The sequence below is a fragment of the Myotis yumanensis genome, unplaced genomic scaffold, assembly GCF_028538775.1.
Source record: "Myotis yumanensis isolate MYYU_CA2020_CCGP unplaced genomic scaffold, mMyoYum1.0.hap1 SCAF_7, whole genome shotgun sequence".
Lineage (NCBI taxonomy): Eukaryota > Metazoa > Chordata > Mammalia > Chiroptera > Vespertilionidae > Myotis > Myotis yumanensis.
In genome coordinates, this window is record NW_027223758.1 from 74,811,625 (window position 1) to 74,837,799 (window position 26,175).

At 46.5% G+C, this 26,175-nt stretch overlaps 1 protein-coding gene across 5 annotated transcripts in view; it reads left to right on the forward strand.

Moving 5' to 3' along the window:
* Positions 1-26,175, forward strand: part of FHOD3 (formin homology 2 domain containing 3) — a 386,194-nt gene that overhangs the window by 47,268 nt on the left and 312,751 nt on the right. For all 5 annotated transcript variants that reach the window (XM_070421006.1, XM_070421007.1, XM_070421008.1 and 2 more), the window contains exons 2-3: positions 4,526-4,632; positions 14,211-14,275. In XM_070421006.1, the coding sequence (XP_070277107.1) occupies positions 4,526-4,632; positions 14,211-14,275 (172 nt within the window). The remainder of the gene's footprint in view (positions 1-4,525; positions 4,633-14,210; positions 14,276-26,175) is intronic.

Sequence of the window (26,175 nt, forward strand, 5' to 3'; positions counted from 1 at the left end):
TCTAAAAAAAAAATCAAAAAATCAATGAACATATCCTTGGGTGAGGATTAAAAAATACCTAAAACCTCTCCCCAAAATATTGACACAATTTTTCAACGTGTCAGTCCAGCAAGGAAGCCCTTTCTTCTAACTCCTTGGCTCATGTGATGGTTTAAATATTAAGCTTGCCTGTCTCGGGTGTCACATTGAGGTGGGGTTTGTATCACAGGATGGGGGTGGGCAGTGTGTGTCGATTCCTTTGGTGTCTTCACAGGCCCCTCTGGTGCCCACGTGTCTGGGCTCCCCAAAGGCGGTGGTGTCTGACCTTGCCCCCTTGCTCTAGCCCTGCCGAGAGGACTCCACACACACACTTCTTGAGGGGTCAAAAGGCACATACGTAGTCACATTTTCTGTTTTAGTTGAAGGACTTGCGAGCACAGATGGCTAAACTATTAGGCAGGGGGAGCGGGGTTGTGACACTGGCCTGGGAAGTAGTGACAGCCTGTCTCTGGAAGGGGGACTGGGGCGGTTTCATGGAGGATGCTTGGGTCACGGAGGCTGTGGCTGCTAATTATAGAGGAGGAATAGAACTGAGGGTGAACTTCCACACATTTGGACAGTTGGTTTAAAATGGCTTTTTGTTCTCTTCTGTGTCATTCTTAATAAAATGATCTTTGAGGGAAGGAAGCATTTATGTGTTCCTTGGTGCCCAGCCTGTGCCTGACATATAATTTGGTTGAAATTGACCTATGGAAATGGTCATGGCTAATGCGGCCCTGAATGTGAGGAGAGGCGTGAGGAGAATAGGCGGTTCTGCTGCTTCGGGATTCTGCTGTCAGAGGCTGAGAGGTGTGGGGCTTCCTGTTGTGGTCCAGGGCTGGCTGGGAGCATGGGGGGCCAGGGTGAGTGTTGAGGAAAACCAGATATTCACCTTGGCCGGCTGGGAATAACATCGGAAGGGCCTGTGTGGAGATGATGTGCCAGATAGCCAGAGTTGCCATAAGGGCTGCATCTGCCAGCCACTAGGAATCCCCACTTCCCCCTAACTAAGAACAGCATAGGGCTGGGGCGGAGGTGGAGAGGGCTGCAAGCCTTTCATGCATCCCCTGCTGTCTCCACCTTAGGCACCTCAAATTAGCGACCTGGGAGGGCCAGAAGCAGAGTGTGCTGGAGTGGGCCTGGGGGGCTCGAGAGGGCTGGTGGGTATTCTCGGGGGTTCTGTGAGCCAGCTGTTCAATATAGCTATTATTAAAGATTTAAGGATATACCTGTACAATTAATAAGTTCTATTAAAAACAAAGATAATAAAGATAATAAGGTACAAACTTCCAGTTATAAAATAAACAAGTCACTGGGATGTAAATGTACAGCCCATTGAATATAGTCAGTAACATCATGATAACTTTGTACGGTGACTGATGGTTACTAGACTGATTATGGTGATCACATCGTACATTATATTAATGTCGAATCACTATGTTGTGCACCTGAAACTAATATCAGATAGCATGCCAACTATACTCTCATAAAAACAACAAAAAATAAAAAATAAAGATAATAATAGCAACTCAAAACATGTCACTTCCTAAATGTTTTATTACATTTTACTGTTCCTCATCCTTGTGAGTTTTCTGACATCTCTTGTACCTGATAAACATACCATATACTGGTTAGTTGCTGCACATCTTGTGCACCCCCACGCTCAGTGACTTCACGCAGCTGGCTGACATGGGCCGCGGTGGGAGAATTTACACCACATACCAGTGCACAGGCTGTCCCTATCCCCCTGGGCTCTCGCCGGGTCTGCGGATGGACTACAGAATGACTCAGACCCCCTCGGGGAGAGGCAGAAACGCTCTAGCCCAGCGGTGGGGAACGTCCAGCCCTTGGGCCATATAAGGCCTTGGAAATAATTTGGTCTGGTCCTGCCAAGACTTTAGGGGTGAATTAATTAAATGTCTGACCAAATATAGCAGGCTAATTTTTAAGTTGATAATTTTGTATGGCCCGTGAATGATGTAATAAATACCCAAATGGCCCTTGGCAGAAAAAAGGTTCCTAACCCCTGGTCTACCCAAAAGCTTTCTTTGGGCTCACCTGTTTCTAGGGGCTGAAGCCCAAGAAATTGTTATGGCCTAAAGGGCTTTCATTACCCCCACCTTCTAGGCTGTTGATTATATGTGGGATTAAAAATAAACAAATGTGCGGATACTATCAACACAACAGATCAAGTAGCTTTCTTAGTTAACAACATCTGTAGGAGTTAAAAGCAAGAATGAGCAGCTGTGAGTCCAGCCGTCCATGTGGTCAGTGTGCATGTTAGCAGGTCCAGGGTCTCATGGAATTTTCCACCTGGGAAGGATAAAGTCGGATTTCAGTCCTCAGGAGACCCTGGGCCCAGGAGATGCCTCTGCAGGAAACCATTCCTGGCTGCTGGTTCCACAGGTGGGGGGAGCAGATCCCTGTGTGTTTCCCCAAAACCATGGGTGTACCCCTGACACCTCAGAACCATGAATTTGGCCAATTTAATTCCTGGGTTAAATGCTGTCTCGGATCAGATGATCCGTCTGTGCCAGTCAAGAATGCTGACCCTCAGGAGCACGCCCTTAGAGGAACAGTTTGTTATTAGAGAAATCAAACAAGTGAATCAAATAGGATTAACCCCTTTAAACAATTTAACTAGGTGTTGCTTACAAATAACAAAGAACAAATTCCTTTCAATTTGTTGAGGATAACCAGAAACATGGACCTGCCCGGTCTCTAATTGAAAGAACAACTAAAAAAAAAAAAAAAACACCAAAAAAAAAAAAAAAAAACCCTCATCAAACTGTACAGTTTAAAATCTATGCAATCTAATGTAAGTTCTATTTCATTAAAGTTGATTTTCCAAAAAAAAAAAAAAAGGATCAGCAGCCTCTTAGAAGTGCTCATTCTAGACAAGAAGATAGTCTCAGTTCTCTTTTTGGGGATAATAAGCATAGCTTTTCTATCAAGAGACTAATTCCTTGTTTGAAATCTCACTGCGGAAGTGTTATCACATGTTTATTTAGTTATTTTAAAGTAGCCACATGTTCACCTCTGTTTTTCCCCAACCGCCTGTCATTTTGAAATAAGAGCCTAACTCAGCAAGTAGGTGAATAATAAGAGCCACCCTACAGACTGAGAAATCAAGCATGCAGTTATACATTTGGGCTTCCTCGTCAGGTCAGTTTAATCTTTGGTAAAATTATTTCCCTTTATTTTTATGTGTCTTGATCATTGTAAATGTCATGTGATGCTGCTGTAACAATCAACCTCAAAATCTTCACAACTCACTGCCACAAAGGCTCGTGTCTTGCTCGTTTTGGTTCAGTGGAGGCGGGGTAGCGAAGGGCTCTGTTTTGTGCAGCGATTCAGGAACCTGGGGCTCTGGTGGATTCTAGACTTTGGAGTCCTCCTCTGGCCCCTCTGCATCTGGCCGCAGGCAAGAGATGAAAAGTGGGATGCTGTGCAAGGGTGTTGTGGCCAGGGGTGTTGGGGGCCTTGTTCACTTTCACTCACATTCCATTGGTCAGTACTCAGTTTCACGGCTGAAAACCAACTATAAGGCTGGGATATGTGGTTTGTGTGTCCAGGAGGGAAAGGGAAGGGGGTTGACAAACACATGGCACACCAGCGGAACACTCAGATGCCATAAGCTATATATTGCAAGATTGATATTTTTAAGTCCTTCGTAGATCTCAGGCCATAGGAAGGATCAGAACTTAGTGGTTGAGTACATGGTCAAACGGCTGGTATCCAAATCCCAGCTCCATCATTACCAGATGGGGCATCTCTTAGCTTCTCTCTATGCCTCAGTTTTTTCATCTGTAAAGTGGGGATAATAATAGAAGTACGGTCCATGTCAGAAGCAAATGAAGCAACATAGGCAAAATGCTTAGAATTATGCATGAACATAATAACAAATAAGTATGTTAAATACATTTAAAAAAACTGAGACTAGTAACCAGGGACCTCAGGCCCTCTGTGGTATGCTGTAATTTGGGTATGTTGTCATCCAAATGGAGAATGTTTCTTTTAGCTCAGTTGTTTATTGAGCAGCTATTGATTGTACCGTGCCAAGCATGACAGAATCTGAGTAAGCAGGCTTCTCACGGAATCAAAGGAAACAGCAAGTTTTCCCATCAAATTTGCCTTTGAAACTCTGGGACTCTTAATCCACGTTCACACCAGCATTGTGATCTTGGTTCCCACTCCCCACATCCATAGATTCTCCTGGGCCCCTCAGAGTGCAAAGTGGCACTGGCTCAAAGGGCTCCTTCTCCACCCCCATCGACATCCATTGGGCCCTGTCAAAGCCACTCCCTTAATAGGTGTCGTATCTGTCCACTCGGTATGCAGTCTGCTTCCAATCTACTCACAGGAACACACTACCTCCTCCAACTATGATCTGCACTTCAGAATAATGCTTGATTAAAAACCCACATGGGGCAACATGCAGTGACTGCTCCATGCAGCGTCCCCCTCCCAGGAGCCGGCTGGGCTGACCAGGCTCTTTCTCTTGCAGCTCGACGACTGCACGCTGCAGCTCTCCCACAATGGCACCTACCTGGACCTGGAAGCCACCCTGGCAGAGCAGCGGGACGAGCTAGAAGGCTTCCAGGATGACGCTGGGTAAGAGCCACAATTGTCCCTGCTGACTGGTCCTGGCCTCCCAAGAAATGGGGGGAGGGGCCCTGAAATATTTTGGAGAAACCTTTGGCCTTCTCTTCACTCGCAGTCACACAAAAAGAAGGGAGATGCAAGTGACACCTGTAGTCACAGCAAACTGTTTTGCATTTTGAGTAACTCATTTTTTTTTTTTAATAAAAATTTTATTACAGTTGACATTCAATATTAGTTTTAGGTGTACAGCACAGTGGTTAAACATTTACGTAACTTACAAGGTGATCCCCCGATGAGTCTAGTCCCTACCTGACACCACCTATTTGAGTAACTCTTCTTGACAAGGCTACTCAGGGGTAGGAGCATTTCTGGTATAGTTTAATTAAGCATATGGTATTTACATCCTGTTCTCTTTCTCTTAAGCCAAATGTAACTACATTAATATTTTTAAGATTTTAGTGGATTGACAATTGTTTTTTTTTTTTTTTTTTTTTAAATATATTTTTATTGATTTTTTACAGAGAGGAAGGGAGAGAGATAGAGAGTTAGAAACATCGATCGGCTGCCTCTTGCACATCCCCCACTGGGGATGTGCCCGCAACCCAGGTACATGCCCTTGACCGGAATCGAACCCGGGACCTTTCAGTCCGCAGGCCGACGCTCTATCCACTGAGCCAAACCGGTTTCGGCAATTGACAATTGTTTTAAACATTGTTTTAAACATTGTTTTTAATGACAACTTATTGGATACATAGTTTTCTTGCCAGATGCCCTAGTAGATCATGTTATATTATATCATCTTTTGAACTCATTACAGTGGAAAAAACAATTATTATGTTAACTAACATTAAATCACTTTGAGCCTATCTAGAATTGCTTAATACTTCTGATTGCTCAGTCGAATAAAGCAACACACATACAAAATCAAAGATGTGTCCAGAAAATAAAATCTCTGTAGGAATATACTTATACAATCAACCATTCCTATATTTATTAGATTACTAGAGGCGTGGTGCATGAAATTTGTGCATTTGAGGGGGGGTCCCTCAGCCTGGCCTGTGCCCTCTGGCCCGTTTCTGCGGGGAGCGGGCCTAAGCCGTCAGTCGGACATCCTTAGTGCTGCTGCAGAGGTGGGAGAGGCGCCTGCCACCGCCTCTGCGCTCACCAGCTGTGAGCTTGGCTTCTGGCTGAGCAGCGCTCCCCCTTTGGGAGTGCACTGACCACCAGAGGGCAGCTCCTGCGTTGAGCGTCTGCCCCCTGGTGGTCAGTGCAGCCCCCTGCCTTCTTCTCTATCCCTCATCCATCTTGAGCCACATATATCTCTGATTTTATCACCTTCCTCCTTAGAAAACTTCAGGGGCTCCCTGTTGCTTTCCCAATAATGCCCAGCTATTTTGATCTGGTGGTCAGAGACCTCCCCAGCAGTTGTTTAGACATTACCTTGCTTGAGTTAACAATATATTACTGTCAGATAAATATTTTCAGAGAATACTAAGTTTTCATGAACAGCTCAAGGAAAAAAATGGGAACCTGTTAGTGTTAGTCTCCTACCTGACTCCGCTATGTACTGATGACTTCCTGGATTTCCCCTGTTTTATTACAATTTATGGTCCATTTCCCCTAATTGTCCCTCTGCTGCTAAAACTCTACGAGGTCAGAACTAGACCTGTCTGACTATCCAGTGCCTAGCATTTTCTCAACACCTTATAGGCACTGAGTGAACGCTGGTGGCCGGTAAATGAGAAGATGCCAGGATGGATTCCTGAATGTCATGACCATGAGCACCAAGAAAACCAGGGTCCTTGGTGGGAACCAGCAAGGTTCTGTGAGGACGCCGTTCCTGTCTCTGGAGTGGTTACCAGGGCCACACCAACAGTGTGTGGGGAAACACCTGGAATTTGCCATCGACTGTACACACGTGAGGGCTGTCATTATTAGCTCACATCAGATTCTACTCATCATCACTTAAAAAATGACTGCACAGGCATGCCTCATTCTACTGTGCTTCATGGATGTTGCCTTTCTTATAAACCAAAGGCAAGGTCCTTCACCAGCGAAAAGATTACAACTCACTTTATTGCGAGGCTTGTTTTATTGCAAGACTCTTATTGCCTTGGTCTGGAACCAAACCCACAGTATCTCCCAGGCTTGTGTGTACTCCCCCACCATCCCAGGAGCATCTGGCAAAGGCACTTTAGGTTCTACGGAGGATGTACATTCACACCTTTGGTGACATGAGGGTGGTTCATGCAAGGACACCTTCAGTCCCAGGTTAAAACACTGGCTGTGATTGAAACAGCACCAACCCCACAGCAGGGAGGACGCATCTGCTGCCGTCCTCTGGCCCTGGCCTACAGCTCGCTCTGTCAACACCAGCATCAGGAGCTGGAGGCTTCTCCCTAAAGAGCCAGGCCCTGCTGCTAGGCCAGCAGAGTATATCCTGGCTTCCTTTCTTCCTTTGTTCCCTTCTGAATCATCACCTGGCCTTGGGCCCATGGTCCTTGACCACGTTTCTGCACTCTAACAGCATGCGATGCTGGGGAAATGAATGATGGCGAGAAGGCAGGACTCACAGCATGAGCGACTGCAAACAGGGGAAGGTAGCCCTAAAGCTTTGGGTAGCTGCGCATTTGACAGGTGTGCCACAACTCACCCCAGAGCAGGTTTTATGGCTTTGAAATAGTCTTCATTTGTGGTGCCCTACCCCTCGTCCTTTGGAATGTATGCAGGATGACCTCTTTGTCCAGAAGAGCGCGAAGAAGCCACGCTCTTTACTGCTCTCTGGTGGGGAAGCCCCTCTGTCCCTGGCCTGGATTGCAGAAGACATGCCAAGATTGACTGTCCTGGCACTGCCAGCTCACCCCGGTCACTCCCAGGCTATTGACCACCACTGAGCGCTGGCAGGGCTGGCTCGGAGCAGCCTACAGGCTGAGCCCTCCTGCACAGGTGGGAGGTGTCCATGCACATCTGCAGCCTCACTTGGCCTGAGCATCCCTCCGAGGTCCTCTCCGGGAAGCGTGGCGTTTGGCGGAGTCTGGGTGCCTGCGAAGTCATGTCTCCCACGAATGGGAGTTAAAATATAATTTCTTCCTAGTTAACAATTGCCCCTCATAGGCACGAAGAGGTCAAATGAAATTGCATTCTTCTCTTGATTTCTTTGTGTAAATCATAGCAAAATATTCCCTAATGAGACCATCTGATGGAGACACGGGACCAGCTATGGGAAAATGATGGTGTTTTCCACACAATGTGCTTGGAGTGAATTTTCCTTGCTGGAGGAGTTTGTTTCTTTGTTCTCGTTCATTGCCCTGCTCTTTTATGCCAGGACTAAAAATTAACTCACTCCTTGTTTAGAATGATCACTCAAGCTATGGCTAAAGGGAGAAGAGGGGAAAGACCTTCAGAAGTGGAAGGACAAAGCAATTATTCTGCTGCAGAGGGAGCCAGGCCTGGTCAGTGCCTTCCAAGGCCAGGGAAGTTAGTAGCAGAAACAGGAGCCCCGAAGCCTCTAATGATTATGCCTGACCCTGCCATAGAGTGACCTGGTGAGCCCAGTTCCCTCCCTGTGTCAGCAGGGATTCCAGCAGGGCCTCTGGCATCTGAGGAGAGCATAGTACAGGGCAGTGTAGCCTAGTAGTCAGGGGCATGGGCCTTGTGCTGAGTCTGGTGGCTGTGTGGCTGGCTGGGTGGGCCCCTTTTAAAGAGCTTTACCAGGAGCCCCACCAGCAACTTCCACATCCAGTTCACTGAGGACAACTGTGTCATGTGGCCACTCTTGGGGGCCAAGGGGACTGGAGAAGGTGGTTTTTAGGTGGGTATGATGTCACCTCAAACAAAATTGGGTTCTCTTGATGAGACAAAAGGGGAAAATGGAAATTGGGTAGGTAACCAGCAGGGTGTGCCTCAGCAAGAAGAGAGAAAATTTCAAAGACAGGGCAGTTAACACCATGCCCACCACAGAGAAGCCAAGTTGCGAGAGGACCAAGGTCAGGCCTGGGTGTTGTAGGAGATTTAGGGAGAGAGGAAGCAGAATAGTTGTGGGTGGGGGAGAAAATGGAGGAGTGAGAAGGGGAGGCCGCAGGATGGCCCCAGAGCCAGGAACTGTGAAGGCGTTCAACTAAGGTTTCTTTCCCATTAGGGCAGCAGTTCTCAACCTGTGGGTCGCGACCCCTTTGGGGGTCGAACGACCCTTTCACAGGGGTCGCCTAAGACCATCGAAAACACATATATAATTACATATTGTTTTTGTGATTAGTCACTATGCTTTAATTATGTTCAATTTGTAACAATGAAATTGGGGGTCACCACAACATGAAGAACTGTATTAAAGGGTTGCGGCATTAGGAAGGTTGAGAACCACTGCATTAGGGGCACCTGGGGATGAAAGGCTAAAACTTTAAAAATCTTAGAAGAAGCCCTAACTGGTTTGGCTCAGTGGCTAGAGTGTCGGCCTGTGGACTAAAAGGTCCCAGGTTCCATTCCGGTCAAGGGCATGTACCTTGGTTGTGGGCACATCCCCAGTGGGAAGTGTGCAGGAGGCAGCTGATCTATGTTTCTAACTCTCTATCCCTCTCCCTTCCTCTCTGTAAAAAAATCAATAAAATATATTAAAAAAAATAAAAATCTTAGAAGAAAATTGGAGCAAGTTTTCATTTCTTAAGTATGACACCAAATGCATAATATTATTTTCCCACTTTACAGACAAGGAAGCTGGGGCTCAGAGAGGCTAAGTAACTTGTCCAAGATCACACAGCTGGCTTCAGCATTTATGCTTTTCACCTCTACTGTCTACGAGGAAAGACCAGAATGCCTCTGGAGGTGAATGTAGTAGCCACTGGCTCTCTTGAACTTGAAGTTTTTGAGCAAATAATCTGAGCTAACACTATCTTTTCACGTGCTGATGACTAATTCAAATCCTTCTTCAGCTCATTATCCCTCAGCCAGAACACTGGCTGCATCTCACCGCTCCAGAAGCTTAGTAAAAGGAAGCATATTCCTGGGGCAGCTGCTGAATGGGTCCTAATTTCTGCTTCTGCCACACGGTCAAACATGTTTTCTACTCTTGATCGAAATCATAGTTTAGTTCTAATTTGAGTGGAGGAATGTTTGGGGGCATTATTTCTGCTGTTGGTTGAAAGAAAAAGTCATCAAGTCTCTGGCTGCATGCCACTTAATAAATTAATGTATGCACTTGCTCTTATAGCCACAAAAAGACTTCATATGTTATTCTTGTAAAAATACTTGAGCCTGACCAATGTGGCTCAGTGGTTGAGCATTGACCTATGAACTAGGAGGTCATGGTTCGATTCCTGGTCATGGCACATGCCCGGGTTATGGGCTCAATCCCCAGTAGGAGGCGTGTAGGAGGCAGCTGATCAATGATTCTCTCTCATCATTGATGTTTCTCCCCCTCTCCTATCCTCTCTGAAATCAGTAAAAATATATTAAAAATAAATAAATAAAAATATTCTCTTGAGAGACTGGGGCAGAACTGAAACATGGTGTCTGGGAGACTTACTTGGTTAAACCAGCCCTCTTCCCCGTGCCCCCTTCCCCGGGTCCCACCCCAAGGCCATAGGCATGGTTGTAGGAGAACCTTGGTGGATTCTGAGAAGCCAGGAAGTTTTGGAAAGTTCCTTCACCAGCAGCACCCTCATATCGCTGGCATGTTTGCCTTGATTGGAGTTCCCTTGAATTGAGTTTCTATTTTAGATAGTTTTCTTGTCACTTGGGTAGCACTGGCCTTGGGTGTGGGTACTTGATTGGCTGTGGCTGACCTCCAAAGTGGTGATGTTTCCCTGGCAGTGGCTGTGCTGATAGGAATGGAATCTGACTCTCCCTGGGGAGTTTCAGGTCAAATTAAATCGCTTCTGCCTTGGGGTCACCCTGCTGCAAGCAGGCGGATTCAGAAGGAGGGGCAGCTGTGAAACAGATACAACATGTCAATATCAGGGAGGAAAAGATCACTCAAGTGTTTATGCCGAATCCACTGATTTTTGGAACATGGAAGCTCCATGAAGGCAGATACCAAAGTTTGTATTAAGGTTCTCTAGAAAATAGAACCAACAAGGTATCCATTACCCATCTAATCTTTCTAATCTAATCCATTTGTATCTACCGAGTGTATCTAGAGAGATTTATTTTAAGTAATTGGCTCACTCCATTGTGGCGACTGGCTAGTTTGAAATCTGTGGAGTGGGCCAGCGGTGTGGAAATTCAGGTAAGAACTGATGTTGTCGTCTGGAGTCCAAAACCTGCAGGTCAGGCAGGATCTCCGGGTTGCTGCTGCCTTGAGGCAGAGCGTGCATCGTGCATCTCATATAGAGTGGAATGAGGAAGTAGATGAAGGAGCACCCACCAGGGAGGTGATAGGAGCACAGGCTCTGGGTTGCACTGCCTGGGTTGAATCTGAGCTTGTCACTTTCTAGCTGCGTGACTTCAGCTATGTTGCTTAACGCTTTTGGGCCTCAATTTCCTCATTTTAAAAATGGCAATAATGTTACCTATTTTATAGGAATTTTTTGAAGATCGAATCTGTATAAAGTACTTAGACTCTTGTCCGGCACGCGATAAGCATTCCATGAAGGTTAACAACTGTTATGAATATTATTTTACAAACCCAAACTGACATAGTATCCCACTGGGGGCAGGGGGAAATCTACCCGTGATTATTTAATTTTCCTTTGAAAGTTTTAGCCATGAAACAGAAAATAAGTGCATACTTCCTACAAAAAGCTTGGGGATAAAATGATTATTTTTAATAGATGACATGATTATGCCCATAAAAGAATTGGCCCAAGGATTTTTAGAATCAATAACAGCAGTGAGATGGCCATGTACAAAGGAAATGCATGAAAATCAACTTTCCTCTAATACTAATATATCAGCATTAATCAAATTTAAAGGCATTTTATGATGGGTGTCCTTTATACATTGATATTTAATATATATAAATAAAACATTGAATTTCCTGTAATCCTTGAAGTCTTAGGAGAAACCTTATTTGGTCCTGTTATATTATTTTCATAATTTGGTTTGGCAATATTTTCTTAGATTTTTGCATTTTAATTTGTATGTGTGTCCTCTTTAATAGATTTTAGCATTGAGGTTAAACCACTAAAAAAAGTGGAGAGGTTGTATAATGAGGCAGCTGTACAGCAAAAGGCAGAATGCGGCTGGTGACTGTGGAGCCAGACACTCTGCCTTCAGGCCCAATTCGATTTCCACCAGCCCTCTGACTTTATGGGGGTTACGTCATTTCTACAGGCTTTGCTTTCCTCGTCTGTAAAACGGGCACAGTGATGGTACCCACATCGAAGATGGGAGAAAGTGGAGGTGGGAGAGGGAGGGGTGGGTGATGAAGGACACCTTCTGGGGACCTGCCTGCACTCACCGCCACTGTCTCCGCCTTGGCCGCCTCCCTCCTCTGCCAGTAGCTCCTGGGATTTGGCGCCTCAACCCCTTCGGCAGCTTCCATAGGCCTTGGCTCTATTCTGAGAATTTCCACAGCGATTCCTCCCATCTCAGGGTTTTGTGTAGAGGGGCAGACAGGGAAGGAGGTACAGAATTGGAATGATAAGAGAAAACTACTACAAAATGGGCCTTTTTTGTTCTGTGGTCTCTTAAGTTCCAGCAGGGTTTGGCGTAACCTGTCCGATTGCCTGGTTTCTCAAGGCACAAGCACAGGAGGCACGGCACCTCAGAGTGGCTGGCCTGCCAGGGCCGCCTCTGAGACTGTCCTGGTTTTCATGAAGGCGCCGGGAATCCTAGAGCGACAGCCCCACGCTCTCACTGGGGGACTGCAGAATTCTCTGGGAAAACTTAAGCGCTTCCTTAAAATGTGACTTTGCAGTTGTTTGAAGATAAAAGTGAGGGCCCTTTGAACTTTCCAGAACTTGAGGTATTCTGAACTGTTTCCCCGGCCACCCCTGCTTCCCCACTCGGGGCATCCAAAGCATGTGCTCTGCCTCCCGTCGTCTGGTTTTCATCATCATCTCCTAATGCTGATAACATGGGCCACGGACTGAGGGTGCTCCAGGTTTGCTCTTCCTTGTGGTTGGGGCCTGGATCCCCTCAGGGCTTCCACAGTCTCTGCTCCAGCTCTGGGGGAGCCCCCCCGCCCCACACCTTTTTCAGCAGTTCACAAAGAAGGCCCGTCGATCAATGATTGAGCGCAGGGCACCGACTGAAACTTTCTTCCTGGTACCGTCACAGGAATTGAAAGAGTGTCAACCCCAGGATTGTGAGAGAGAAAACCATTTTGTGTGTGTGTGTGTGTGAGGAAGAAAGTTTTGAAGAAGTCTGCCCTCCTAGGAATCTCAAATCCATCGTCTGAAGATGGGTCAAGGGCGGTGGATTTGTTGTAAGCTCCTTGACACTAGTGCCTTGCACACAGCATATGTAAATCAATCAAATGAACAAAGTGGGAAGGGGGAGGGGAGCCCTGGGGATTTGAAGGGACCAGATGTATGTTCTCTACCTACAAGCAGCTGCAGGGCGGGAGGCCACTGCATGGTTTTGTAGGACTATGCAGCTGGCTTTCCTTTCTCCTTTAAAAGAATAAAAAAACAACCTTTGGCACCATACTTTCCCCTCTGATCTGGTCTCAAGCATAAAAAATAGAATTATTTCATTGATGACGATGAATCCATAATCACAATATTAGCAGTGTGCCTGGTGAGATGTCTGTTCCCGTCCCCTCCAACACAACCGTAAAACCAGGAATTACTGCCAGACTCCTTTACAAAGGAAGCCCTGATGGGCAGGGGTGAGAGGACAGAAGAGTGATGGAAGGGCAGTTCAGCCACCAAGAGCCCCAGCAGCTTCCCTGCTCCATGCTGGTGGGCTGGCTCTGTTTTACCTCTGCCCATTGGCTTCCACTTTCTCCCAGTCTCAAAGCCTTTGCTACCCCCAGGTAGCCAGGACTTACGTTTCTTCCCATTTATCATCTTCTCTGTCACCTGCTCAGTGCTTTAGTCCTCCTTTGCATAACGTGGGATGAGCCCTGGTGGGAACAGAATAAGGAATGAAGTGAGAGGAAACAAAGGTGAAGTGAGGTGTGTAAATTGGAGTTCCCAATAATAAATAGCCTATAAGCTTTTTGGTAGATTCTCATCTTCCTGGAAAGGATAAAAACCCAGTAGTCTTGAATTGATACACAGCAAAGCAGCCTTTTCTGATTTCCCCACTGCATGTGCCCCTTTCCTATATCCAGAAAAATGTAAAAATAGCCATGGGAATGATCAGGCTGATTTGGGTTGTTACATTCCTGGGATTTCACTTTATGGGCACAGAGTTGAAAATTTTCCCAACATGGTCAAGCATGAGAACACGCAAACTCTGTGGATGGAATGAGTTGACCGGGTTTGGCAATAAAATGCATGTGTCAATTCAACAGAGTCAAACGTTATTATTTTCTGGAAAGCCCTGTGACATCACATTATTTCAGGAGAGATTCTTGTTCTGTTTGGGTCCCTGCTTCTCCGGAGTCTCTGTCTGGTGGATGTGTCAGAACCTTCGAGTGGATTGTCGGCATCTAGGCTTCTCGCTGACTCCTCTGATGCCCGTGTGTGTTTTCTCTCCATTAGGCGGGGCAAGAAGCACTGCATCATCCTAAGGACACAACTGTCCGTGAGGGTCCACGCCTGTATCGGTGAGTGACATGTGTAGATGGAGATGCTTGCCACCCACCTTCCGTGATTAAGCATGTGATGAGAAATGCCACTCCTGGGAATGAATAGTCACTCTTGGTTGGGTTGGCTCCTGTCATTGGATCATTCAAGTTTTTAGTGAAGTAATTCCTAGCAGTTGTTTTTGAAGCCCTGCTCTGCCTGATCCCTTTGTTGTCTGGTTAGTGAGTAGAGCTGGCGGTAAGACATTGCTGATGAGGTTCCTTCTGGTGATGCTGGGAGAGACGAAGGCCTTCCTGGGGCTGTGCCAGTGTGAAATCTCCTGCCAGTGAAATGCCTGCCATGTGCTTCCTGGTGGGTCTGCAAAGTTACCTGGACAGGAGTGAGGTCTGAGATATGGTTGTTGGTCAGGTGATTGAAAGGGAAACTCAGGTCAGGGCAGGGTGGGCACACGTGGATGCTGAGCAATACGGTGATGCACGTACTTCTGGCTCAGGATGGCTGGCCTGCGGTCACTCGGGAACCCCATCGGGCCGTTCCTGCAGCCATTGATTTTCTTCCAGACCCACTGGTTTCCCAACCAACACACAAGGGTTGAATGGCAATGAAAGGAATTATTTATGCAAACTAGACAATCTCTACGTAAAGCGTTTCTGAAACTGGCTTGGTTTCCTCCTGGCATTGGGCCACATTGAGGCAAGAATGTAATATAGAAAGAAAAAAAGGAGCTAATTTTACTTTATGCATAGAAGTTCTCCATATCTGAGTAATTTCACTTTTACTGAATATACACTGTGGTCTTAATTCAGGCCTCTAATTAGGAGAGGATAAGTCATCCCATTGAGGCGCATTCTGCACCTGGAGTGTGGTGTGCGTGGGTGGAGGTGGGAGGAATCATTTCTGGTCCCTTCTCCTTCCTGCATCCCTGCTGGAAGGGATGGGGCGAGGGAGCAGCGGGATGTGGAGGAAAGTCCGTGTCAGTTTCCTTCAGTTGGTGTTAGGTATGGTGGAGATGCAAGTGCCTGGAGTGACAACCTTTGTCTAACTCTGTGTCCAGAGTAACTGTGCAGCTGACTCATAAAGCTCAGGAGGGTTTGTAATCATTTTGGAAGCAAAGTAAGATCTGTAGGACCTTCAGACAACATTAACTGTTAACACTGAGCGACCACAAGCCATGTATGTGCACTTGATTGTATTTAATTGGTTACACTTTTCCATTTATTTCACATGTATAAATCATGTCTACCTGTAGAAAAGGCCTATGATTCTTTTGGATAAACTCTCCCCTACCCCCAATGCAGTATCTAGAGCAAATTCAGTCACTTATGTTCTGAACTGTTTAAAGTTCAATATTGGTTGAAATATAACTGGTTAACAGTAGGACTTGGGGCATGAGCATGAATTCGCATTTCCCCAAAATAATAAGGCAGTGGAAAGCAGATTTATACTAAAATGGGCTTGTTAAATATCCTAATGAGCTAGCTCCTTGAAGAAAATTCACGCTTTTGTAGTATGGGCTGACATATTTTAGTGTAGGAGTTTTCTAATTTGCTGCCATGTTATTGACTCGCTGATTAATTGAGGTATTCCATAGTCCCATGTCATGCACGTACTAGTAAAACCTGCATCTTATCCCTGTGGCATGCTGGCCGGTCCAGCCCACTCTCTCCCAGGACACTCAGGACTTTCTGCTCCAGGTGGTGAACTGGGTGCATACGGGGTCAGTGTGTTTGTTCCAAACCTTCTCAAGCCAATTGCACTTGCTATTGGAATTTTGTCATTCAATGAAATGGTAACACAAATATTTTATAATGTGAGTGTAAAAAGTCATTGCTTTGAAAGTTCATTGACTATTTTGGGAAAGAATCAAAATTAGTACAAAAGCCTTTCTGTCAACATAAGTGGGTTGTGACAAGTATGACAAGGTGTGAGAATGTTGTAAAAATGTAGGTTTCTGCCCTGGCCAGTGTGGCTTAGTTGGTTGGGCATTGTCCTGTGCACTGAGAGGTCACTGGTTCAATTCTCGGTCAGGGCACATGCCCGGGTAGTGGCCTTGATCCCCAGGAAGGGGTGTGCACATCTATGTTTGCTCACATCTATGTTTCTCTCTTTCTCCCTTCCCCTTCCTCTATAAAAAATTAATAAAGAATCTTAAAAAATAAAAATAAATAAAAATGTAGGATTCTTCCCTGGCTGGTGTGGCTCAGTGGTTGAGCATTGTCCCATGCACCAAGAGGTCATCTGTTTGATTCCTGGTCAGGACACAAGCCCAGCTTTCGAGCTTGATTCTCAGTGGGGATCATGCAGGAGGCAGTGAATCGATGTTTCTCTCTCATGGATGTGTCTATCTTTCCCTCTCCCTTGCTTTCTCTCTCAAATCAATAAAAACACATTTTAAAAAATGTAGGATTCTAGTCTTCACAAGTATTTTTATTTTTGCTTGACTTCAAAGAAGCTGAGATGGGAAATCATAGGCCATGTTATTGGAGTGGTTCATGAAAGAAGGTCCACGTAGAGTTCCAGGTCGTAGATCCTTAATCATAGAAACATCATCATCCAAAACAGGGTATGTAAGTGTGTCCCCTTATGTGCTATAAACAGGATGACCAGCTGTGGCTCATCACAGGCAAGTCAGGATGGTCAGTCACTATAGCTGAAGTTTTAAGGTATGTGCTAGTATATATCATTTTTAAAGAATTTTCTAATTTAATCAGTTTTCACCACTAATTAGGTCTGAGTGTATCAGGTGAGGGTTTGATATACCCAAGAAGGCAAAGTTTTTCTTTTGTATGAAAAAATCCTCTTTCCTATTATTTGCAAGATCTGGAAAAGATTTATTATAATAGCACTAAATGTTATCCTCAGGAATGTATGCATCATGTGTATGAAGTACCACCCTCCATTGTGACGTATTTGTTCCCTTCTCAAATGGCAATATTAGGTGAGATTTCTTGGGGATGAAAAAACCCCAAACCTGGCACAATCTTCAGGCAAAATAAAAAAGGGGACGGACAAAAACCTTTCACATCAGTTGTTTGAGTCCTTGTTTCTTTTCAAGGTTATTTCCCCTCTTCACAATATGATAAACAGTTGAGTTATTACAGGCATTGGACAATGGCTGCTGTCTGAGGCTTACCGCCCCATGCGGCTTCCCCAGCCATCTTCCTTTCCACCTCACAGTTGGATTCAAAGGACCCAGGACAGCTTTGGCTCATGGGTTTAAGATGCTATCAAGTAAATTCCTTGAAAATAATGTTTTCCTCACTCTTCTCCTTCATTCCTGTTTTTATTAAGTGTAAGAATGTGTAGAATCCAGGACTGCGTGTTGATGAATTGGAGGTGACATGTCCTGGGAGTTCTCCAGTGTTAACTTTGGAACTCCATGCCAGTTGGGACGAGAGCAGAGTGGAGCCTTCATGGTTAGCAACTGAGCAAAACTCAAGAAATGAAGGCCATGGGCACTGCTTTGCTGGTCACAGTTAGCAGCGAGATAGGTCTTCTTTAACAGCATAGTAGTTCTGAAGCATTTGGCAGGAAGTTGGAATGAGATTTTGGTCAGAGAGAGCTCCCACCCACAGCTTTTTGCACCTCTATTCTCCACTATAATTACTTTTTTGCACATTTTTAGTATGACCACTCGAGGTAACATATTGTGGCAAACAACGTGTGACTTGCCTTCTGAATCTAGCTGGTCAGATCATGGGCATGAGATTACAGATATAAAAAAAGGAAAATCTACGATAGGCACCAGAGGCTGCATTTTATGAGGTTAGCTAGAGAAAATAAATTTTTTGATCCCTGCATGTGATCCTATTTCCAGACACCAGAAGAATGTTCGGAGGGCCAACTGGCTCCGATGACTAACTCTTACCATGGAGAGAAAAGGAGTAGAAGAACTGTGGGTGAGGAATGGAATCGCGAATTAAAAAAAATAAGTTTGAAGTCATCAGGATACTAATGCTAATGTCTGAATGTTTTCTACTAGCTGACTTTGAAGGCATTTTGTTTGGCTTAAAACTTCTGCGCCTCGGGTTTCTGAAGCAGACCCTGTTTTCCCATTGAGAAAACAAGCCCTGCCGATGGGTGGCCCGGGACCTAGAAGGCCAGCACTGTAAGTACCCGGCCTTGGTTAAACAGAAGGATAAAAAATTGGCTGAAGACTCCAATGTGTCATTTATGTGAGTAGTTGCCAGGCATAACCTGGCACAAAGGGTCTTCAGAGACATGTTCCCCAAACTAAGAGATGATGAGGTCCCCCATGGAGGTAGAGGTGAGGTAGGCAGAAGCTGGCCAGGTGGCTGAAGTGACGCCTCTCTGCATGAGATTAGTCTCACTGCTCGTTCAAGGTCAAATCACAGGGATCAAGACAACTTTAAAAGGCAAGAAGACAAAGTCGGAGATGGCTGTTCATCCCCTGATGCAGAAAAGTAGCCAATTTCCAGCAGAAACATGAATAGAATGAGACATCAATATATCAATTGCAAAGCATTTTCTTCTCAAGGGCTAAATAAGACAGCTATGTGTTTTGCTCCCAGTGGTTCTCAACCTTCCTAATGCCGCGACCCTTTAATACAGTTCCTCATGTTGTGGTGACCCCCAATTTCATTGTCATAAATTGAACATAATTAAAGCATAGTGATTAATCACAAAAACAATATGTAATTATATATGTGTTTTCTGATGGTCTTAGGCGACCCCTGTGAAAGGGTCGTTTGACCCCCAAAGGGGTCGCGACCCACAGGTTGAGAACCGCTGCTCTAGACTGTCTAGCAAAGAGGTGAATGACAGACAGTGGGGCAGTTCTTCAGGAAGAACTCTCTAGTGCAAGAGGGACTGAGGGGACTCTTATGTGCACAGTGTTGAGGAGGACCCCAAGGCCATTGTGGTCTTAATGGGAAAGGTCCTGGCTTTGAGCCGGCTTTCATTGGTGGCGATGGCGGTGGCGCGGGTCTGTTTGGTGTGATGACAGCTCAGGGGCTTGGCACGGATTCTGTCCAGTGTCTGAACCACCTCTAGCTTCAGTGTGGAGCGCCCTGGCCTTCTGTATTCAGAGGGTTGGGAGTGGAACTATAATCTGTGACCCTGACCTCCTCCACCTTTCTTCCCTAATCCCTGCTCGGTTTTACTTTTCATTTTGAAGCTGGGGTGGGGGTGGTGGTGGGGGTGGGGGTGGGGGCGAGTACTGCTTCCCCCGTTGGTGTCTCTTCCTCTGCGCCCCTGTGAGCTGGTTTTCGTGGCCGAGCCCTCCTGGCTTTGCAGGGAGGCTCCCCTCCAGCTTCCTGCTACACTTGCCCCTTTGGTGGGCTGCTGAGGGACACTAGACTTCGGAGCATTAGCTGGATTCCCATGTGGTCCTTATTGCCCCTTGGCTGACTATTGGGAATGTCCATTAAAACTAGAGGTTTCCGCCCTGGCTGGTGTTGCTCGGTGGTTGGAGCTTCATCCTGTGCATCTGGAGGTCACAGGTTCCATTCCTGGTCAGGGCACATACCCAGGTTGTAGGTTCCATCTCCAGTCAGGGTGCATGCAAGAAGCAACCAATTGATATCTCTCTCTCACATTGATGTTTCTCTCTCTCTCCCTCCCCCTTTCTCCCTCTCTTCCCCCTCCTTCCCTCTCTCTCCCTCCCTCCCTAAAATCAATAAAAAACAAAACAAAAAACCCTAGAGGTTTCCTTCTGAAACCAGCAAAACCCCTTTTTGACCCCCTCGGGCCCAATAGCACCCGGTGGTGGTTGCAGGTGGGAAGCCCGTTAGCACCGTGGGTGCTGAGACACCTGAGGCCCGGGTAGTGACACGTGTTAGCGTGGGTGTCCTGCACCTCGGGGCACTGTGGGTCACACAGGTGCTGCTCATCCTCTGTCATATTTGCAGGCCCCTCACATGGGTGTCCACTGTGTGATGGCAGGAACAGAGTGAAACAGGCTGTTCTCGGGTCAGGAGACCCCGTAGAGCCATTCTTCCTGCTCTCGGCCCCCTGCCCCGCTTCCTCTGACCGCAGCCTTGACCTGGGCTTCTTGTTGACTCTCCCGCATTCCCTCTGGTCCTGCCCCTGGATGTCACAGTGGCCAAGCTGACAGTGTCCTGGCCCTACTCCTCCCTAGTGGTGTCATGTGCATTTGGTCCCATTTCCTATTCTCTGTCTTCGATGTTGCAATCTATTGGTTCTCCAGAAACCTGGAGCCCAACTCCCACCCCCACCAGCTCCTGCGGAGTCCTCTGGGTGGCGGCTGCAGCCTTGGCATGCAGTGGGCTGGTCTGAAACCCTGAGTCTCCCTTTGCAGCAGGAGACTTGTGGTGCCTGCATTTTTCAAACCTCCTCCCTTTTACACCCCATCAAGTCTGTGACCCATTAAAAAATTATTATTATTTTTTGCCCAGGGTTCTGTTCTCTAGGTAAAAACAAGCTCTGTAGGTTAATCAGATAAATGCCCCGCCCCCTCCCCATCTGTTTCCTATTAGCTTGCCTCAGCTCCCAGGAGGCAGAACCCACAGAATGTCCATGCTGGTCTGGGCTTGGGCAGGTCAGCTGCTGTGTAGGTGGCTACATCTAAGGTGCCTTATCATCAAACAGTGATTGACATGTATGGCCCCCTCCCCCAAAGGAAGGTAGAAAGAATATGGGAAGGATTTAAAACAACCACCAGGTTTGTTAAACTGTGTGAGAGTCTAGTGTTTAAATGCTGGTGGGTATTCTGTTCTGTCACATCCCTGTCCACAGATGCTATGATCTTAGAGTATACAGGTCAGGAAGGATTTCTCACCAAAGGGAAGGGAGAAACTAGAGGATTTGAAGAATGGTCCTACCATCTACAGACATGCAGGTAAACTGGACAAGGAAATAAAGACACATACCTGTGAGAGAGTTAGACGAGAACCTTCCAGATGGAGCTGGAAACTCAGACCAGCTCTGGGAATTCAGAGGTGTCAGGAAAGGAAACATGAATAGGAACAGACATTAACTGAACCCCAGGAAAGAAAGACAGGAGTTTCATTACAGCAGCTTCATTTCTATTAGTGCTCTTATTTAAATTGCTCATGTTTGCCTCGATAGGACTTTATCTGTCACCTCTAAGGAACATAGGATCATAGAATTTGAGCATGTGTTAGAACCGTTATCAGTGTGCTTGCTTTGCCCTGGCCCAGTCATTGCTTATATCCTTAACAAGGACATGACATTCTGGCAAAACAATGACAGTAGAAAATGTAGTCCTGTTGGTGGGGACACCTGAAGCAGATGCTACGAGACCAGTTACACTCGTAGAGTGTGCTGGCAGTTACACTCCCAGCTGCCCTCCAGCAGGGCCTTCAGCTATGCCCAGAAAACAACCCCCTCCTAAGGGAACCATCGTGCTTTTGAACAGTTTCTACCAGAGTCTCTACACGTGCTGCCCCCACAGGCCTACCTGCTAGTGGGTGTAATGCTAACCCCAGTGGCCTCTGCACCCATAGCTGTCCCCAGGAAGAAACAACTTCATTTTTGTCACCGAACGGAGTTTATGTTGGGAAACAAAATTCTTTGTCTTGTTGATAGAAATCTTGACCTGCAGTGGGCCTGGGGGCTAAAGAGAGGCAGGGAGGAGGGCTCACAGATGTCTTGCTAAATGCAGGTTCTTTTTTTAAATTTTTTTTTATTGATTTCAGAGAGGAAGGGAGAGGGAGAGAGAGATGAAACATCAATGATGAGAGAGAATCATTGATTGGCTGCCTCTGCACACCCCCTACTGGGGATCGAGCCCCCAACCCGGGCATGTGCCCTGACCAGAAATCGAACCATGACCTCCTGGTTCATAGGTCAGTGCTCAACCACTGAGCCACACTGGCTGGGATAAATGGAGGTTCTTTGAGGATTGGGTGCACACCCATATATTTTTCAGGTCTTACTGAGAGACTCAGAATGGATTCCTGGGGAGGGGGATTCTTCAGGCGTTTTACTGATTTCTGTTGTGTTATGAATACCCAATGGGAAATATTTTAAGTTGGGGGAAAATCAGTTGAAAAGCATTAGTAGTTCAGCAAAAACATACCTAATAGGAAATACTAGTTCAGATTTAACACAAAGAGGAAAAGGTGCTGGGGAATTTGCTGCAAGGGCTCTAGTCTCAAGTTTATGTGCTAGAGTAATAGCAACAGAACAGCAAAGGAGAAAATTAACTAGATTAGCATAAATGCAATCTTGTTATCATAACTGAAAAAAGGGAAAACTCTGTTGTTAATTGTACAGGAAGGTGATGGCATTTATCTGCATCCTCGTAACTGGATTGTGACCGTGTGGGCAGAAAGAGAATCTATTTTAGGATTTGGGGGCCATCTTCGTGGGACAAGGTATGGTGTTAGGCCTGCAGTCAATACTCCAGTCATTTCTTTACCTTTTAAAAAGCCTCCGCTTTAGACTCAATGGTCAACTTGATGACACCCTTAAAATTAGATAATGTGTCTACAGGATTTTAAAAGTTGTAAGATGCTATAAAAGATTAGTTTGAGAGGAACTCTGCTATAAAAGTAATAAAGAAATCCCAGTGTTTACCTTGGCCGTTTAAAAAGGCAATGTGGACCATGGTCACTGAGTGGCTCACCTTTGCAGTGTTTTCCGTTCCCATCCACGGTTTCATGGACCCTCACCTCCTTCCTGAGCCACTGGAGGGGCTGAGAGCGGCGAGGCCCCATGTGGTGGGCACTTTCCTATGAGCCATGTGCCTGGAAAGGGGCGGGAATAAGGCTGGAAGCTCTGGATCCTTGACTAGGGCTCTTTGCACTGGTCTGCTACTTCCCCTTTCGGGCCATTTTACATAGTCTTCAGCCCTTTTCTAGATAAGTGATGGCAGAGACCGACACAGCCCTTAGTCTGAGAGATGCTGCCAAGACGTAGAAATAAATGTCTTTCGAAACATTTTTCCAGGCTTCAAAGGATGGTTTTCCAGCTGAGTTCCAATGTGGTTCACAGATTGCCTTAGGGCAGTGGTCGGCAAACTCATTAGTCAACAGAGCCAACTATCAACAGTACAACGATTGAAATTTCTTTTGAGAGCCAAATTTTTTAAACTTAAACTATATAGGTAGGTACATTGTTATTAACTTAATTAGGGTACTCCTAAGCTGGCTAAAAACGTCCTCAATCTGATTGAGGTACGTTCGCTGAGGTCGACCCCTTCCAACTCTCCCATCCACACTCGTCTTGTATACTTGTTTCGTCTATCTCCTTTCGTTCATCCTCTCTATATGTCCAAACCATCTCAACATACCTTTCTCAATCCTCGACACTACATCTTCTTTCACTCCACAACGTTCCCTAAAATTAACTTAATAAACTTTACTTAAAGTTTTAAGTCAACTTCGCACTGTACATGCGCGCCCGCACGTGGTATTTTGTGGAAGAGCCACACTCAAGGGGCCAAAGAGCCGCAAGTGGCTCACGAGCCGCAGTTTGGTGACCACTGCCTTAGGGGAAAGCAAGCAAGCCAGCTGGGAAAAAAAACAGGATGGCACCCTTCAAGAGCTGCCTGAGTTTAGTAATGCAGTTAAATGCCCTTCCTCCTAGCTGGCCCTCGGATCCTGGAGCTGGGTTTCCTTCCTTCTTTCGGGCTCCCATCCTGACCCTCTGGACACAGCCTCGTCTTTTGGGCTTCACCTTAGGAAATACCTGAAAGGAAGACTCTCATCGGATGCGAGTGCACCCTGTTGCTTCCAGCTTTAGAAGCTGCCCCAAGGGGACAGAAAGTTCTGGGCTGGAGGCCTTGAGTCCTGCTGCTCTTTGCTGAGAAGATCTATGAGGTTGGCGTTCTGTGCCAGGTAGCAGCTGGCTCTTGAGCACAGCTCGGTATCCGACCCACAGAAGGAGGAGTCAAATTATTTGTTGAGCCCTAACCAGTTTGGCTCGGTGGATAGAGCGTTGGCCTGTGGACTGAAGGGTCCCAGGTTCAATTCCCGTCAAGGGCATGTACCTTAGTTGCGGGCACATCCCCAGTAGGGGGTGCGCAGGAGGCAGCTGATCGATGTTTCTCTCTCATCGATGTTTCTAACTCTCTATCCCTCTCCCTTTCTCTCTGTAAAAAATCAATAAAATATATTTAAAAAATTATTTGTTGATTAAAGGAAGCTGCTCAAAGGCCCTGGTACTGATGAATGTTTAATTCATTTACGTCAGAAACGAGTTTCTTTGGTATTTTCTCAGGAAGAAGGATATGGGTAGGATGTCATTTTCAAGAGTGTTTCCAGGAGAGAGGGCTCTCGGTTCTTCGGGGTGTCGTGTGACTGGAATTGCAGGGTCTGTGAGTGTTTGTGGCCCGTGCCTGTGCTGGGCAGAGTGATGGGAGTGGGGCCTTGGGCACCACTTGCTGTCCCCACCCGGGGTGGCCAGGGGCCTCTGTGGATGTGTGACTATAAATCTTGGTCCTGAGGTTGGAGGTTAAGACAGTGACGTCTTGGGTTAACAACCTGATAAAGGATATTCTGTGGGACAGTGCTTTTGGGGAGTGGGATGCGGTGCTGTTGTCCCCATCATTGTTCCAAGATCATGTTCTTGGGGAAGGGGCTGCTGTCATGGAGAGTAATTAAGCTCCTGAGCACATGTGCCCAAGTGTAAATAAGACAGTTGGATGCATGAAGAGACAGGTAAAGACCATAGCATAACACCAAGTGCTAGTTACATTGAACAGTAATTTTAAAGTAAAAAAAATTATGCTTTAAGCATTATAAAAGTAGGCAAGATATTTGGTAGGAGTTGATATTTACAAAATGCTCACATAGATACGCTGTTCAAATCACTCCTAAAGATACAATCTGTGTGCTTGTCTTTCCAACATCAGCTGTACTAGCGATGGTAAACTTTCACTGCACATGGAACAATAATTTTGGCAGCTGGTGCAGTATCTGGAGGATTTAAAAATATTTGTTTGGCCCAGGGCACCTTACAAAACTTCTCCAGGATGTCAGGCATTGGCCTCTCCTCCCCCGCCTCTCCCTGCTGTGAGTTGGCAGCTCAGGGCACCCAGGCATGGGGCCTGGGGCCAGGGGTTGAGGATGGGCTGACCAGGCCCTTGTCCCCTCACCAGGCATTGGCTCGGAGGCCACCAGGAAGCAATGCAGAGTGCCACGGAGCACTTTGCACTTCATTAGAAAGCCATAAAACAATTACCAGCCCATTAGGGACTTTGGAAAGGACAGCTCCCCAGAGCGGCCCTGGCCGGGAATTGCCCAGGCCCAGGCCACTGTGAGTCCCTGATGGGATTCCTGCTCTAGATGTTCTCTGATGGAATTCAGTGGAATCCGGAAGAGAGGTGTGTCCATTGAGATGGCCCCCCAGAGTGCTCAGGGCAGCCGGGCCAGGCTTCCAGAGGGCGGACTGCTGGTTTGTTCCTGCAATGGGTATCGGGGTCTTGGGTATCGGGATGGTGATCCTCAGAGGGCAGCGTGGCAGCCCCGCCTCCCCTTGCTTGTCCTGAAGGTTTGAGATGCAGTCATTTCCAGGGTCTGACTCAAGGCCTAGCCTTTGTCAGGACTCTTAGGGGGCTCCATGCTGTGGTGTCTGGCTCAGGGGTCTTGGGGAATGTGGGGTCCTGAGTCCAGCACCCCACTGCTGGGTATAGCAAGAGACATCTGACTTGGGCCTTGTGGGTAGGACTTGTGATGTCACCTCCAAATGCGGTTGTGCTTAGAATCCAAAATGAAATATTCAAAACATACCAGTTTATTTTTTATAATCCTCATCTGGCACATCTTAATTTTTCTTAAATAAATGGCTTAGAAGCTAAAATAAAAAAAATTAAAACATTTAAAAAGCAGGGCCCTGGAGGTGAGGGTGTTGGTCCCTCTTCAGGGGTGTCCTGGTTGAGGGAAGATGGTGGGTGTGGGAGGATTCGCATTCTGGAGAGACCTGGAACATGGTCTTGACTTTTCCTCAAATGGGGACCCTCACATTCCTTTTA